Source organism: Triticum dicoccoides, chromosome 6B, assembly GCF_002162155.2.
Source record: "Triticum dicoccoides isolate Atlit2015 ecotype Zavitan chromosome 6B, WEW_v2.0, whole genome shotgun sequence".
Lineage (NCBI taxonomy): Eukaryota > Viridiplantae > Streptophyta > Magnoliopsida > Poales > Poaceae > Triticum > Triticum dicoccoides.
In genome coordinates, this window is record NC_041391.1 from 723,877,112 (window position 1) to 723,894,797 (window position 17,686).

Here is a 17,686-nt window from a genome sequence, read left to right on the forward strand (position 1 = left end):
TACTTATCGTAGAAATGAAAACAAATGGATGTGTCTAGAATTAAAAATAGGTTTAGATACACCATTTCTCCAACGTGTAAATCTGGACGGAGGGACTACTTAGATTATGAATACAAGATCATAGGGACATTTATTAGCTGTGAGAGGTTTGTCTTCCTCACCAAGCTTTGATCCCAATTTCCAAGTTCTAACCTTGCTAGGGCCTACAGAATTGCATGGAGTACATCTTGGTGAGGTGATGGCTATTCATGCAGTTACAATAGCAGACAGGGGTGGATGAATGTGAATTCCAGACTAGCACTTTGCATGATTTATGGCTCTCCCTGGTTGGCGACAGAAAGCTTTGACCGAATACTGCATCGATAATGTTTTTGTTCAGTGTTCAGCAATCCTTCTGCGCATCTCCTTGATGAACAGACATAAAACATTGGATGCCCATAAATATGCTAGAAAAACATGGATGGTGATAATCAGCTGGTTTACTGAACATATATATATATATATATATATATATATATATATATATATATATATATATATATATATATATGCTTCAACTGCCAGTTGGGTGTGAGTTCGTCGTGGTGACAAGAGTGCAATTAGACCGGCTGATAGGAAGTTGTCCCGACAGATCTTATTCATTCAAAAGAATTCTAACTTCATCAAGTGAATTAGAGGACCAAGCAAAGGTTTCATGGACGTGTGAATTAGTAGATAAGTCTCATTATTCTTGTATATATGCGTCAAAAAAAAAACTGCACAACAGAGAGCAAACCAATATTCTTGGCTTCTCAGTGAAATCCATAGATCAGTTAGGAAAGTCAACTAATTTTCATGTAGCTATATGCGTTTTGTTATGTTCTCCTCATGTTTCCTTAAGACAATAGAAGCAACCTACTTTTCAGTTTGTAAGGAGATAGTTACAGGTACAGTCTCTGTACTCTTTGGCCTGTAACACGACAGTCCTCAAACTCGTAAAATGCTCCACTACGGTCCTCAAATATGTGGATACGCTCCAAAACGGTCCTGACTATGTCTCACGATACGCCTACAGCTCAGTCTGGTGCCATGTCAGCATACAGTAGAAGCACAGGCCCACATGTCAGTACAGTGAGAGAGAAAAAATAGCAAAATAAATTGCAGGACAGAGGTTTGAAGCTGACACCTCTGCTCGCTGATTGTAATGTGCGCACAAGCTAACCACCTATATATAGGGCCAGTTCTTTTAGGCGATTCTCCCAGAATCGCCCCCCTCCCCAGCTTCTTCCAGAATCGTCACTTCATATTTTTTTTACAATCCTAGCTAATTAGACCTTAACTAGATAGGATTGTAAAAGATATATATAGTGGCGATTCTGGGAGAAGCTAGGGAGGGGGGGGGGGGCGATTCTCGGAGAATCGCCCAAAAGAACTGGCCCATAGTGTGCCTCCATCACGTTCCTTTTCCGCTGGTTTTTTTTTGTTTTTTCCCAGGTTCACATTTATTTATCTTTTTTCCATTTTAAAAGTAAATGTAAGGAAGTTTTACAATTACCATGAAAGGTAAATAAAGTGTTTGTGCAATTTGAAAAAATGGTTCAGAATGATTTAGGAAAATGTCTCATGTGTATTACAAACCTCTAGATGTATTTTTCCTAAATTTTTGTCATGCATTCAAAAAATTGACAACGTTTATTTCAAAACATGTTCGTCGTGTATTAAAACATTATTGCGTAAACTCATTCTTGCATTTCAAGAAACATGTTGATTTTCTAAATACAAGTTGAATTTTCTTAATATATTTCTAAAATTTATTAGGATTACACAATAATTTTTAATACATGTTGTCAACTTTTTAAGTAACTGTGTATTTACAAAAAAGAATATATATGGTCCTGAATGAAGATATGTAATTTTTATTATTTTTAAATGTATATAAATTTGAAAAAGTTCATGTTTACCTATTTTATTTAACTAATAATAAAATGAAATGAAGATTTCAGATACACGATAATTATGTATTTCTAATTATTGTAAACTTTTCTTGCATTTCATTTTTAAACAAAAAGATAAAAAAGGAAACATAAACACGAACTTGGAAGAAAACAATAAGAAAACTGATAGCTGGGCATATAATTGGGCAAAAGTATAACCACTTCCTAAAAATACTATAAACATTATTAAGAATACATATTGTTAATTTTAAAAATGATTTTGCATTTGAGAAAATAAACAATAAGGATGCACAACAATTGTGCGTGCTTGTGGTCCTGAATGAAGACACATAAATTTTCTTACATTTTTTAATTCACATAAATTTCAGAAAAAGTTCATGTTTACCTGTACAAGTGTACATGCCGACCCAATTTTATTTTCTACATTAAGCTTTATAGACCACTAGTATACATGTAGCATATGTAGCTCTTGTGGCTCGCTCACGTTGCCAGATGTCCTGGGCTCTCAGGTTCGAATGCAACCGCTCCCAGTTTATGTTTTTGAGTTATACTATTTCTCTCTCGCGTACTGACATGTGGGACCCACATTTCTACTGTATGCTGATGTGGTATCAGAGTCTAGATGTATGGCATAGTGGGAGACATGGCCAGGACCGTATTGGACCATATTTTCGTATTTAAGGATAGTAGTGGAGCATTCCGCGAGTTCGATGACCATCATGTTACGCGTCGGAGAGTACAAGGACTATAGCCGTAATTATCTCGTTTATAAGTTGATCCAGTTCTGAACACAATTCAATTGAACATGTCTGGTCCAACACTTTAGGAACCATTCATGTCCATATGCAGTTTTTTTTAAAGACAGTACATGTGCAGTTTGATTCCATGTGAAGTCAATGACTGAATTTTTAAGAAATTCATCAGGTTTATTGCATTCATGAAAGAAGAAATGTTTAATTATGGGGAATTTCTGCAGGTAATATAAATCCATGTATGTTCGCAATCTCTTGCTTGGAGAACCATTTCTTTTGCCCCCATTGGTTGCATGTACACATCAACCTGAAAATGTAGTCATGTTGTCAGAATATTGGAACAGAAAAAAATGGTTGTACAAAACTTTAAAAAGCTGATGTTACTTGAGAAATTAATGATGCCTTTGTTCGATGCAAAAATTTCGATTGTTAAGAGAAGGCTGGGACATCTATTGTTGTTTGTATCTTAGTGTTACACTGCAAATCATTTGTGGTAGCAAACATGCTAATCATCTATTTGTTGTATGTGATTCATGGTGTGTTGTAATTAATCAGTTTTTATACTCCACAAAACTAACGACATGCTTGATTTGATTATATTTTTTTGCTTTTTTCTTTGTCACGGAGGTCAATGTGAGTTTCGATGTGAAACATCTCGAGTCTGAAGTCTGAAATGTGCAGTCTATTCTTGGACTATGAAAATGTGAGCCGTTGGGCTTCCTCCCAATGGGTCTATGCCTCAACAAGGCTCAAATGGAGTAAACGACTGATTTGAGTTTTGGTTTTGTTGGCATCAAGGGAAGGAGGAACGGCGAAGAAACCAAGTCATGCAGAGAAGTTTCGATCCTAGGCCCCATGCCTCGAGTTATATGCATGTGGTGTGTGACAAATTGGCGCCCATTAGGAGACGATCAGACGCTAAGTGGTCATGACATGTGAGGGACCCGTCCTCCGTCGGTGGAACAAGTCTATGACATTTCAAGTCAAAAGCAAGAGGTAGTATGAGGAACGATATGTATGAACGGATGGTGGCCTTGACTCCAAGCTCGACGAGATTTGTTAACATTTGATTGCGCTTGTGTTGTTCAATGGCATCGGTGTCGTGTGATGCCCGAGCTCATCCCCTTGACTCATATTGAAACACATTGTGATTAGTTGTAAATTGCAACCAATATCGGCGAGAGGAGAATAATGGGCAACACGGGCGAGGCACCATGTTGAAATCAAGGACGTGGATCAGTAGGGGCCCTTGAGCTATGCTTTTCGGGCTAGATGCATATGTTGTTTTTTCCTTCCGTTGCAACGCATAGACATTTTTGCTAGTGATTGTTAAAACGCCATTCTCTCTGTTTGCATTTGCTAGATGTCACGCTGATCTTTTTCTCTAATAGTAGTGTATATGCCATGTCATGTATATCTGTTTTACTGAAAGTATTTCTCATTTTTTCTTCTTCTCGTTTGTGTGTGAGTACAAGAACAATAGTACAAGTAGTCAGAAATTGTTTTGGTTGACAAAACGATGGGCTGGGTATGAGAAGGAGATAAGACTTCCTCTTTGTCTCTTCTGCTGCACAAGATCACATGCACATAGCGGCACAACCGGATAAAATGGTCTCATACAGTCTGACCTACAGTAGCGTATGCATGCATATCATTAATGCCCAGAAGAAAGTTTAAGCACATATGGCCTGATAATCATCTGACATGCAACAGGCCCAATGCATCTGTCCGGAGACAATGCGCACTCAGTTGCAACTTTCTCAATCTTTTATTGTGGTTCACACTACCTTATTTACAACTACCCCGTCCTGATACACTAGTTTCTTTCATAATTTGGGTCATATTTTGACCATAATTTTAGCTACCGAAATATAAGTTATATATAGGAAAAACAATATCATTGGAAATTACATTCAGATATGATCGAACAAAATAAATTTTGGTCTCATGCATAAACATTTAGCTTGTCAAATATATGGTCAAATTTTGACACAAAATACGACGAGGACTCTTATGTGTGGTGCATAGTTTTGCCTGGTCAAGTATAACATTATGCTAAGTTCTCTCTTGGTAACATGATTTTGTGTATTCTATTCGAAACTTTTTGTATGATCGGCAATTAATTAACCATCATTTTGTCATGCCCTCGAGTCAGGGAGCCGCGTTGCAACAGCTCATGTTGCCGGTTCTACTATACAGTATTGTGGTGTTGCAACGATTCATGCCCTTAGTTCAAAGTGTGTGTGGAAGGGCGCATTGTGAGCTTGGATTTGTATGATAGAGTTAGTGTGTGAAGAAAGAAGAGGATAGTGACTTATAATGGTACGAAGAAGTTGACGACGAGGATCCTATAAGTAATATATGTTAAAATGCCATTCTCTCCATTTGTATCTGCTAGACGTCATCCTGATTTTTTTCTCTAATAGTAGTATATATGTGAGGTCATGTATGTCCTTTTTATTGAAATTTTTTGTTGAAAAATCCGACGGCTAGGGTCCCCTCGATCTCCACCGCCAGGACCCGTTCTCCTTCCTCTCGCGGGAAGCGGCGGCACGGGGCGGTCCCCTTGGGCCTGAGCGCGGTGATGGCATGGGGTTCTGTGGCATGGCGGCTCACCGGCATGCCCTTGGTGTGCTGGTGAGGCAGTGGTGTGTTGGGCTTCGTGAAGGACTGAAGGGTGGAGCGCGCCTGGGCTGCAGCGGCCGGATCTGGCCGGCAGGCGGCACGGGCTGGTGGATGTTGTGCCGCGTTCCGCCAGTGGTGGCCAATGGTGGCGGTGGTTCCCTGCTCCTCGTGCGGCTGCTCTTGGTCATGACGGGGCGGGGCAAGCTTGTTGTGATTGTGGTGGTGCGGCAGCCGGGGTCCAGCAGGCGGTGCAGGGGATGGTGTCCATCTCCTTTCTTCTGGATCCAAGCCGACGGCGCACAGGGTTGGGTGGGTGCCGGTGGTGCCGGTCGTAAGCGCGACGGGAGAGGCGAGGATCTATGGTTCTAGCTTGGGCAGGCTAGATCTGGGCTCGAGGTGGATCGGAGTTGTGCTCCACGTAGGTGAGGTGGGGCTCGGCCTGGGATGTGATTGTGGTTCCTTGCGAGCGAGGTGGTCGTTGGTGGTGGTGGGGGACATCACTTCTCTGTCAGGGCAGATCGGCGTCAAGACCATGGGTGTGGCATCATGTGAGCTTGCTCGCCGACGATCGCCAGTAGTCGGGGAAACATTACTTTTCTTATTGAAAAGTATTTCTCATTTATGTGTGAGTACAAGAACAATAGCACAAGTAGTCAGAAATTATTTTGGTTGACAAATCCAATTGGCTGGGTATGGCAAAGGAGATAAGACTTCCTCTTTGTCTTTTCTGCTCCACAAGGTCACATCTCACATGCACACACCGGCACAACCGGATAAAATGGTCTCATACCGTCTGACCTACAGTAGCATATCATTAATGCCTGGAAGAAAGTTTAACCACATATGGCCTGACAATCATCTGACATGCAACAGGCTCAATGCGTCTATCCCGAGACCATGCGCACTCAACTTCAACTTTCATACTTATTTGCTCCCTCCGTTCCAAAATAGATGAAGTTGTTAGTACAAAATTAAGTCATTTATTTTGAAACCAAGGAAATATTATGGTTCACACTAGTAGTAGCTTATTACAAGTACTTTCTTTGTTTCATACTCCCTTCATTTTTATTTACTCTCCATATTAGAGTTGACTGAAGTGAAACTTTGTAAAGTTTGACCAAGTTTATAGGAATGAATATAAATATTTACAATAGCAAATCTATATGATGCAAAAGTATGTTCAATAATGAATCTAACGGCATTGATTTGTAATTGTACATGTTAATATTTTTGTCTATAAACTTTGTGAAAGATTATAAAGCTTAACTTTGACCAAAGCTAATATGCGGAGTAAATAAAAACGGATGGAGTGATATAATGCATATAGATTTTTTGGGAAGTCAAACTAAGCAGACATTTATCGAGTTTTTAGAGAAAACTATTTGTATATACAATTCTAAACATATACAACATGAAGATACAACGGATGATGTATCCAATTATATGAATCTGGTGTTTTGAATGTACATATTTTTGTCTATAAACATGATCAATGTTTGTAATGTTTGACTTTTGAAAAAAATCTATACGCACTAAATTATGGAACGCAGAGAGTACGCCATTCCTTTGTAATTTGGGCCATATTTTGACAATAGTTTTAACTAATAAGATATAACTTATACTTCACCGAAACAATATCATCGAAAGCAACATTCAAATACGAATCCAACAACATAAATTACGATGACAGGCATTAACATTTTGCTAGTCAAATATGATGGCGACTAATATACACACATACAAAGGTAGTACTGGCGAGAGAACCGATCGAGGAGGCAGATCCGATTTTCATGGGCAATATAGGAAAGATTCCACGTTCCTGTCCTCTCCTTGGCTAAATGGCAAAAAAAATTGCGAGTTGTTGAAAGGAACCGAGGGAGTATATGCTAATGCGAGTATGCTCGATTAGCGCAGTGGTGCCATTAAGACACTCGAGGTCGAGGTCAACTCAAAGACTTAAGACCCGCTCTAGAGTATAGACCCTGTACAAATGGATGGAGAGGGAGAGAGACAGTATGGGAGTAGCGTATATACTAGACATATATGCTAATGGCAGTATAGTATGCTCGATTAGCGCAGTTGTGCCATTATGACACCCGACGTCAAAGTCAACTAAAAGACTAGAGACCCAGTCTGGATTAGTATGAGAAGCCCGTTGAGGAAGGAGATCGCGTCACCACGCTTCACTTGTACTACAGTAGTCGAGTACTAAATCCCATGCACATATATACGACTAGCTAGCTAGCTCCCAAGTCCACCATTGTTCACTGGAGCTAAGTGAACAAGCCAGTGTACAAGATGAAGAAGGAGGGGGGTAAGAAGCTTGTGGGCAGGGCAGCAGCAAGGGCTCTCGTGTGGCTTCTGCTTCCTCTCCTTGTCTTGGTCGTGCTCAACTCCGATCACATGCCGCGGATTCCTCAATTACAAGCAACATCTCTTTGTAGGCTCCCTCAATTGCAAGCAACAATTCTTTAGGTTTCATGTGTTCATATGATCTATACGTGTGCACCACCGTCTTTGATTTGTCGTCCCAAAGACTCATTACTCCAACTCTTGGCCCATAGTATGAGTCGACGTGTACTACCTCCTTTCTCCTTTCTGGTTTATTGGTCTCCTTCATATTTTATGCTAGATTTTAACCATAGATTTAACTAAAATATGTTAATGCATGTCGTCAAACATTACAATCGGAATCGTATTTGAACATAGTTTTCTTTTCAGCTAATATTATTTTTACTATGCATAAATTTTACTTTTATTAGTTAAAATCATGGTAAAAATATGAATCTAAATAGTTAACATATCTATTACAGTACGAGTATGTACACTGCCCATGAGTTTCGTCGTTCTCTAACTAATTCATCAAATTGGCGCTAACAGTAATTGGGTTGATCCTTCATTTAATTCAGATTTGATCGGCCATGCACCACCTTCTCCCGCATCAAGCGACCAGATGCCCGGCGCGGCCGTTGATGCACCACCTTCTCCGGCATCACGCAGCGAGACGCCCGGCGACATCGTCAGTGCAAACAAAAGTCAAGGCGACATCGCCCGTCGACAAGGTAATTAGTTACCTTTTCTCGGCAGGACGGTTGTTAAATCTGACTAAGCAAACTAATGCTAATTAACGGACATTGTGTTAGTTTTACAGTACCAATGGAATAATCCAACGGCAACTGAGATCTCTCTAAAGTGGCAAGATAAAAACTAAAAAGAACTTTCTTTCTACTACTCGTAATCAATAACTCTTTTGTGCATCTTACAGATACAGACGTGGCAGCACCAAGAAGCAACTCAATCTGCGACTTCAGCAGTGAACGCATGGACATCTGTGCCATGCAAGGCGACGTCCGTATGCATGGAAAATCTGCCACTGTGTACGTGGTCTCAGCGTCTGATGACAGTTACCGGCCAGAGAATGGAACGGTGAAGATCCACCCGTACCCGCGCAAGTCGGAGGAAGGAACGATGAATGCTATCCGGGAGGTGACCATCCGCTGGAGCGGGCTGGATGCGCCACAGTGCACGGTGACACACGATGTCCCCGCGATGGTCTTCTCCACCGGTGGCTTCCTCAACAACTTTTTTCACGCCATGACCGATGGTCTCATCCCTCTCTTCAACACTGTGCGGGAGTATGATGGCCGCGTCCAGCTTGTGGTCACCGACTACAACCACAAGTGGGTTGACAAGTTTCAAGACATCCTCGCCGCGCTCTCCATGTACCCAGTCATCGACTTTGACGCCGACGACAAGGTGCGTTGCTTCCCATCGGTGCACGTCGGCACCGAGAGCCATAAGGAGATGGGGATCATCCCTGCTCTCTCCCGCAAGGGCTACACAATGACGGACTTCCGAAGCTTTCTCAGGTCGGTCTACTCGCTGAAGCGTGAGTGGGCGACCCCCGTAAACCGGACCACCGGCGACAGGCCTCGTCTCCTCATGGTGTTGCGCCGCAAGTCAAGGGCATTCGCGAATGAGGCGGAGGCCGTCGCAGCTGCCACAGATATTGGTTTTGAGGTGGTGTTGGGGGCCCCAGAGGCCATGAGCGACATGGTCCGGTTCGCTGAGGTTGTGAACTCGTGCGACGTGATGGTAGGTGTGCATGGTGCGGGGCTCACCAACATGGTGTTCCTCCCACGCAACGCGACGTTGGTGCAGGTCGTCCCGTGGGGCGACATGAGCTGGGGGGCCAATGCTGCCTTTGGTGCGCCGTCGGCTGATATGGGGCTCCGGTACGTCCAGTACGAGCCGACCGCCGAGGAGACGACACTCAAGTACATATACCCGAGGGACCACGCCGTCTTCACCGACATTGCCTCCATACACAGGCAGGGGTATGGTATGACGTGGGGAATCTTCCTCAATGGCCAAAATATCACCCTCGACATCGACCGCTACAGAGGGGTGTTGCAGCAAATCTACCATGATAGTGTAATGACCAATCCTTCATTTAATCCTGTTCCCATCGTCGAAGCACCGCCTTCTCCGGCATCAACCGGCGAGACACCCGGCGCCGTCCTTGATGCGAACAGAGGTAAATGATTATTTGTTCTCCGCAGAACACACAGTTTCAGTCAGTTTGTTCGGAAGTCAAGTCTGACTAAATTGAATATATTGTAATCTGTTGCAGATCTCCAAAACGAAAAGGGGCTCCTAGCAATGAACACGGGATTAGATGGTTCTTCAATAAAATCAGGTACGTACCAAGTTTTATACTGCATATCCAAGCATTGGGTATTTGCATCTCTTGATAATTTGGTTGTGGCGCTTTGGTGGCAACGAGAAAACATGTTACTGTTGGCGATACTAGAATTTGGTAGCAAACAAACTAATACAACTAACAGACTAATACAACCAACATATTATAGAAGTTACTCCTAGTTACTCCCTCCGTTCCTTTATGTAACTAGTAAATGCGCACGTGCAACGCACGTGTAATCTTAATCCGGTTTGAAAATATACCTGCTTTTATTTACAAAAGTAGTATCAAAAGAAATTGTTTGTGTAAACACCATCAACGGCAGGTCCATCTCTTCCCACAAATGTATTGAAAATTGTACTAGTCCAACAGATAAGCACCGCCTGATTCCCTTCCTTACGTACATCATGGGGCAGTTCATTGTGGCAGTTTCCTTTCTTGTGAAAGATGCACGTAAGGAAGGGAATCAGGGAGAGAAATGATTGATTAGCAGTAAACGTGTTTATTGTTAAACGTGTTTAGTTGCTCACCATTAGGACAATAAGGACTGTCGGATTAATGCTAATGGATGGCCAAGATCTGTTGGATATGCCCCACTGGGTCTTTTTATATTGGTATAGATAGATGTGTATCATTTTTGGCATCGTGACCAAGGCATGGAATTATAGACATGTTAGGACGAAATTAACCTTGGCAAATTTATTTGTTAGTGGCATGTAAATCAGTTAGTCGAGAAAAGTATGAGATACATGCAATCGTCAGAGAGATACTTTCCTTCTTTTGCTAAAAAAAAGATATAGACAATGAGAAGAGAGATACTTTCCCCTTTTTCTAGAGGGCTAACAAGGATATTATGAGGTAGAAGAAATGCGCAGTACATTCTGAAATTTTATAAAAACAAATATACCTTATATAAAGGAACGGAGGGAGTACTAATTAGAGGCATCTTTAAAGCCACCATGTTAATCCTAAAAAACATGCCATAAATAACCAGACAATTTGAATTCGGCGACTAAGATTATATGTGAGATAGAGTATATTTGTGCGCCGCGCTAGGTTCTGGCAGTACATATGTGTTTGTACCTCGAAAAGCAGAATCCTAGACTATCCTTTTTTATTGAGTTGGACCAATGCATCTGTACGCAAGCAGAATCTCTACCTTCGTCCTCTCTTTCACCGAGATCTGTGTCCCCAACCGCCGCCGCCCTCGACCTCCCTCCTCCCCTTCTTCCCCGCCGCCGCCGAAGGAGGCCGGCGAGCGAAGCTCGCCCGGCGGACGGCGGACGGCGGGCCTTCCTCCTTTCTTCATGAGGGGATCCTCTAGCTGAGATGCATCGGCGTCCCTGGGCGTACAACATGGAGGAGGAGTTGGCGCGCTCGGGCGGCGGCCCGATGGGATCCCGGCGGCGCTGCGGGGGCTGGCGGCGGCGGATCTGGGGTTTCCCGCCCCAGATCGGTTCTCCTTCGGGTGGTCGGGCTCGGGCGTCGTCCGGCGGCCCTAAGCGGTGGTGGGCGCTCGCGTTGGCGTGATGCCGGATCTGAGCACGGTGGTGGCGTCGTCCCCTTCAGGGATGACAGTTGGGTGGTGGGTCCTTGTGGCGGCATCGGTTGCGGCGAATCTTGGGATCCCGCTCCCGGGGACGTCGCAGGACGAGGTGGCCAGTTCACGAGAGATGAAGTTTCTTCGAACAGATCTGAGTGAAAACTTGTTTTTGACTACTGCAAAGGCCGGCGGTGGCGGCGCTGTCTGTGTCGTTCCCTTCTTAAAGGCATCGCCGTGAAGAAGTTCAAGGTCACTCTCTGCTACCTCCGGGGAAAACCCTAGATCAGTTGATCGGATGATGGCGACACTCTGGTGTCGTTTCCCCCTTGAGGGCGTCATTCATGGAGGTACACACGGGCTCGGGGAACAGAGGACGGTTTCTTTGGTGGAGTGGTACTTCATCTTATACATTGATGGCGGCGGATCTTGGCGGCGTGGCGCTATGGAGATTCGGAGTCCGATGCGCGGAGATGAACTCGCGCAGTGAGGTGGCGCTGCCTGGCGTCGTGGTGGCGTCGACGGCAGTTAGACCGGACAAGGTTGATGCAGCAGTACAACACTGAAGATGGATTGGTGGCAGGTGGCTGCGGCGGCCTCATACCCGGCAGGCGTCCTGGTTGAGGAGTGCGCCGGACTGGTAGGTGCCCCATACCCGGCAGTCGTTCTAGTTGGGACCTCAGGTCTTAGATGTTTAGGTTTGGCTGCGATGTCTGTTTGGTATTAGACCTAGACTATCTGCGCCCCTTCATCAATTGGATAAGTGTAGCGACAGTTGTTGCTTAGATGGTGGTTTTAGTCTTGCTGTTGTATGCCTTTGTAAGGTCTTGTGAGAATAATTAATAAAGTGGCCGTATGCATCGTCCAGATGTAGAGGCCGGGGGTCATCCTCCTTTTCTAAAAAAAAGCTACGTGCACTAATTGATATATTTTTTCTTTGAAAAATCACCGTGTACCCAGTCTACCCAGTCAAAATGCATTTCTATGCATGCGTGCTGCATCAATCTTAATCATAAATATACACATAAGATGCATGTAGTAAGCTTTCTTCAAAACATACACAAACAATTCTAGGATATTTTCCAAATTAGTCTAAAAAATCAATATAAGCACCAAATCCAAAATTACATTAAGATGAAGATTGCTAACAAAGTGCAAGCACACCCATAAACCATAGACTCCAGTAGTCCGAGTTTTATATTTCATATAAGTTGGAACACATATTGTTAACAGAAATCGGCCAAACAGTAACTAAGAAGAAGGTGCTCACATGTGGACACGTCGATGGCACAAGCTCCGTGCATGGTCAATAGTCCCAAAAAGAAGCGAGGTTAATAGAACCCGCGAAGGTATGCAATGTTTCCGCCGGGTCAATTTTTACTCCCTCTGTCCGGAAATACTTGTTCTCGAAATAGTTGTATCTAGATTTATGTTAGTTATAGATACATCCATTCTATCTATTTCGAGAACAAGTATTTCCGGACGGAGGGAGTACATCATATCGGCCTCATGATCTTGAAAAAGACATATTTGCAAATAAATGGGAAATAGTGACACGAGATTCCGCTAGATATACTAACTTCTAGTACTAGTAGGATGGAAAGATATATATGTGAGGTGGCATCACTAAGCAGATAAATAAAAATTTGCTGTGCGGAAATAGATACTCCCTCAGTCCGAAAATACTTGTCCTTGAAATGGTTGTATCTAGATTTATTTTAGTTACAGATACATCCATTTTATCCATTTCAAAAATAAGTATTTCCGGACGGAGGGAGTACAATAGTATGACCATTCAATCTTTTTTGGCCCAATGCGTAATACGTAAACTTCAGAGAGATAAAGATAGATAATTATCCACCGTATATCGAATATCCATATGAAATTAATATGATAATAATTCAGATATTTCTTTCGGAGCACAAACAACAAGATCCCGGACTAACACTAAGTAAGAAAGAAGCAAAAATGGTAAAAAAGAGTATATTTCTTTTTAAAACAAACATGTCTGTATTTTATGACAATTTAGTGTTTTTTACCAAAAAAACAACATATGTTGTGAAGTAGACGGACATATTTCACATTATAAAGTTGCCTGTGTTTAGAACTTTTTTTTGTCCAGATCACAACATCTTTCTTTTGTTCATGAAAAGTTTCAAACATGTATAAGACCTGAACATGTTTATTAGGAAAGTTCTACTTAAAAATCTTCTAAACATTAATTCTTTTTACTTTTCACCTCCAAAACAGTATACCTCTAATAGTAACCATATAATTGACAGAATACATGTATGGACCGGTGCACGAATTGATGGCTAGTAGAGTATATAATAAAAGGCTGCCCATAATGGAATAATCCAACGGCAAATGAAAATTTCCCAAGAGTGGCAAAAAATTACTAAGAGACGTTCTTAACTAGACTAATCATTACTTCCTCCATTCACAAATGTAAGATGTTCTACATTTTTTCTGATTCGGATTTATATAGACGCATTTTACTTGTTTGTTCACTCATATAAGCTTGGTTTTTTTGTAAAGACTCATTTCAGTATGTAAGTAGACCATATCAAAATATCCAAAACATCATATATGTTTATGAACAAGGGGAGTAACACTTTATGCATGATACAGATGTGGTAGCACCAAGAAGCAAGTCAATCTGCGACTTCAGCAGTGAACGCATGGACATATGTGCCATGCAAGGCGACGTCCGTATGCATGGCAAATCGGCCACCGTGTACGTGGTCTCATCGTCTGATGACAGCTACTGGCCAGAGAATGGAACAGTGAAGATCCACCCTTACCCGCGCAAGTCGGAGGAAGGAACGATGCACGCCATCAGGGAGGTGACCATCCGCTGGAGCGGGCTGGATGCGCCACAGTGCACGGTGACACACGACGTCCCCGCGGTGGTCTTCTCCACCGGCGGCTTCCTCAACAATTTTTTTCACGCCATGACCGACGGTCTCATCCCTCTCTTCAACACTGTGCGGGAGTACGATGGCCGCGTCCAGCTTGTGGTCACCGACTACAACCACAAGTGGGTTGACAAGTTTCAAGACATCCTCGCCGCGCTCTCCATGTACCCGGTCATCGACTTTGACGCCGACGACAAGGTGCGTTGCTTCCCATCGGTGCACGTCGGCACCGAGAGCCATAAGGAGATGGGGATCATCCCTGCTCTCTCCCGCAAGGGCTACACGATGACGGACTTCCGAAGCTTTCTCCGGTCGGTCTACTCGCTGAAGCATGAGTGGGCTACCCCCGTAAACCGGACCTCCGGCAACAGGCCTCGTCTCCTCATGGTGTTGCGCCGCAAATCAAGGGCATTCGCGAATGAGGTAGAGGCCGTTGCAACTGCCACTGATATCGGTTTTGAGGTGGTGTTAGGGGCTCCAGAGGCCATGAGCGACATGGCCCGGTTCGCAGAGGTTGTGAACTCGTGCGACGTGATGGTGGGTGTGCATGGTGCGGGGCTCACCAACCTGGTGTTCCTCCCGCGCAACGCAACGTTGGTGCAGGTCGTCCCGTGGGGCGACATGAGCTGGGGGGCTAATGCTGCCTTTGGTGCGCCATCGGCTGATATGGGGCTCCGGTACGTCCAGTACGAGCCGACCGCCGATGAGACGACACTCAAGTACATATACCCGAGGGACCACGCCGTCTTCACTGACATTGCCTCCATACACAGGCAGGGGTATGGTATGACGTGGGGAATCTTCCTGAATGGCCAGAATATCACCCTCGACATCGACCGCTACAGAGGGGTGTTGCAGCAAATCTACCACGATAGTGTAATGGCCAATCCTTCATTTAACTAGATGACACGTTGTGCCCTTGACGCAAAGATCTAATGCTGCCGAGAAGGGATGCGATATATGTTGGCATCAAGGACGAGCGTTGTCACCCCTATGTTGCTGATACCCGCAGGATATCACGGTGATCAGTTGTAATCGAAATTTCCGAACATGAGTCTACTTGTGGCAGTGCGGTTTCAATAGTGCACACCTCGCCGAAAACACGGAAATAAAAAATCAAGCATTGTTATTTTAACGGGAAAGGAAGGTCTTTTTTTAGGAAATGAAAAAAAAAACTACAAAATTCAAACAATGAGAAAGCACCTCCCTAAAAAATAGCAGTTACCCAAGAAAAAAGGCATAATAAAAGCAAAAATGAGACCTAGTGCATCGAATAACAATACCAAGGCTATCCTAACCGCAAGGAAAATTCAAAAGAAATAACAAGTCTAGCCCGAAATAGAAAAAAAAAACAAACCAGGGGCTGCCCACACACACACACACACACACACACGAAAAGCTCATCTCAGTCCACAAGATAGAAAAGCCGAAAAAAGGTTATGGCTCGTAAACCCGAAATCACTAATTAAGAAGTACTTCTTCCAAAGATCACACCCGCCTCCCCAGCTTGCGACAAGCGGTGCATTGCATGTGCGCCACTTGTTGCAACTTGGGAGTTTTTCCTTTTTTTCGTAGATCCGTCTATTCAAAGCGTTTTATCTTTTAAACCGTGTGTCCAAATCTCAAACCATTTTCACCATTGAATTCCTCAAGTTGAGATCTTCAAAACTAGATCGCATGTTGATAGCTTTTGACAAACTTTTTTCCCGAATAATCCGAACCGATAGCACCTTTTTTCCTTTTTGAAAGAGGCACGATTGTGTCTCTCACGGAAGCAAATCTGTGCCTCCATGAGAAGTAAACCCGTGCCTCTCGCAGAAGGGATTTTGTTTTGTTTTTGAGAGCCATGTTGGTGCCTCTCACGAACACAAAACCGTGCCTCTCACGGAAGGAAAAAAGACACGTTTTTTCTTTCGTTCTTGAGTGACACGACCGTGCCTCTTGCGGAAACAAAACCGTGCCTCTCACAGAAGGCAAAAAAATAAACTCGTTTTTTCTGTTTCGAAGAGGTACAACCATGCCTCTCACGAAAGCATATCCGTGCCTCTTACGGATGCAAAAAAATGAGTTTTTTCGCGAAAAAATCAATTTTTCTCTCCAAAAGCTAAGAAATACTGGTGGAAAACCAAAAAGCCGAAAAAAACATCGAAAAAGCAGAAAACACGTGCGAAAAACTAAAGAAAATCCAAAGGGAGCGCTTAGAGCAATTCAATGCTGCCAGCATGCATTTGAAGTCAGGTTTCGACTTAGCGGACGATATTCATGCAAACCGGCTGATATTTATCAAAGTTCGGAAAGAAAATAGCACATCCATACATAGGATGCAAGTACAACAATGTCCCAAATTCGACGTCCAACAAGTTTTTCAACAGATCATGTGGTCCCGCACATGTTGTACCTTCAGCTTCATCCAACAGTGTGTGTACGTAAATGGCCGTCCCTCTGTCCTGTGGTACATCACGGCAGCACGTACGTTGTATAAAACATGAATAGCAATATTGAGGGAATGAATGAGTCAATCAGCAAGTTCAGGAAGAAGAGTCAAAACTTACAATCTTCTCATCTGCCGCGTGCAATGGCCACTTTACCTCAAGCTGAGAAACTACATGACTAAACTTGGTGATGATGGTTTGGATGGCTTACCATCTATACGATAACGACCTCACATTGTGATCATGGATGATGTGTATGTCATAGGGCGCAATGTGCTTTCGTTCGTGAAACAATTCATGCACTTGCTGCCAGAAGGTCCACCCTATGCTCTTGCCTACGAAATCGGCGGATATGGCAAACCATGCATCGCACAACACCTCATCCACCATGGTCGAGAACCCCGACATCCTTCTTACTCTAAAAAGCGACATGGCGTCTGAAAAGTACGATCAATGGCATTTGACCGAACACCTGCCGAGCGTGGTAGCCACCATGGAGGTCGTCGGCAGGGTGGCGGAGTGTACCTGGTACAAACGGCTCCAAGGTGGAGAACGCTGTCGAAGAAGGCGGGTGGGCGCGTCGGTGCTGGTTGCGAACGTCCGGCAATGACTGTGTGGCGGTTGGAGAGGTACAGTGGTAGCGGTAGAGGTGGAGGTTGCGGATGCAAAGCAAGTGGGGCAAGTGGCAGAGTTGAAGAAAACGGGGCCAGGAGGACAGATTTAGAGGGCCTGGGGTATCGGAGTCCAACGTGGTTGCTGTCCAAACTCCCGCACCCCCCCCCC

At 43.8% G+C, this 17,686-nt stretch overlaps 1 protein-coding gene across 1 annotated transcript; it reads left to right on the plus strand.

Annotated features, from left to right (window-relative positions):
• The first annotated feature begins 7,644 nt into the window (after positions 1 to 7,644).
• Positions 7,645 to 15,490, plus strand: LOC119324657. The gene is made up of 5 exons (XM_037598435.1): positions 7,645 to 7,751; positions 8,221 to 8,373; positions 8,577 to 9,848; positions 9,945 to 10,010; positions 14,185 to 15,490. Exons 1-5 carry the CDS (start codon positions 7,715 to 7,717, stop codon positions 15,372 to 15,374), a joined length of 2,718 nt encoding a protein of 905 aa, XP_037454332.1. The 5' UTR covers positions 7,645 to 7,714; the 3' UTR covers positions 15,375 to 15,490.
• The last annotated feature ends 2,196 nt before the right edge of the window (positions 15,491 to 17,686 follow it).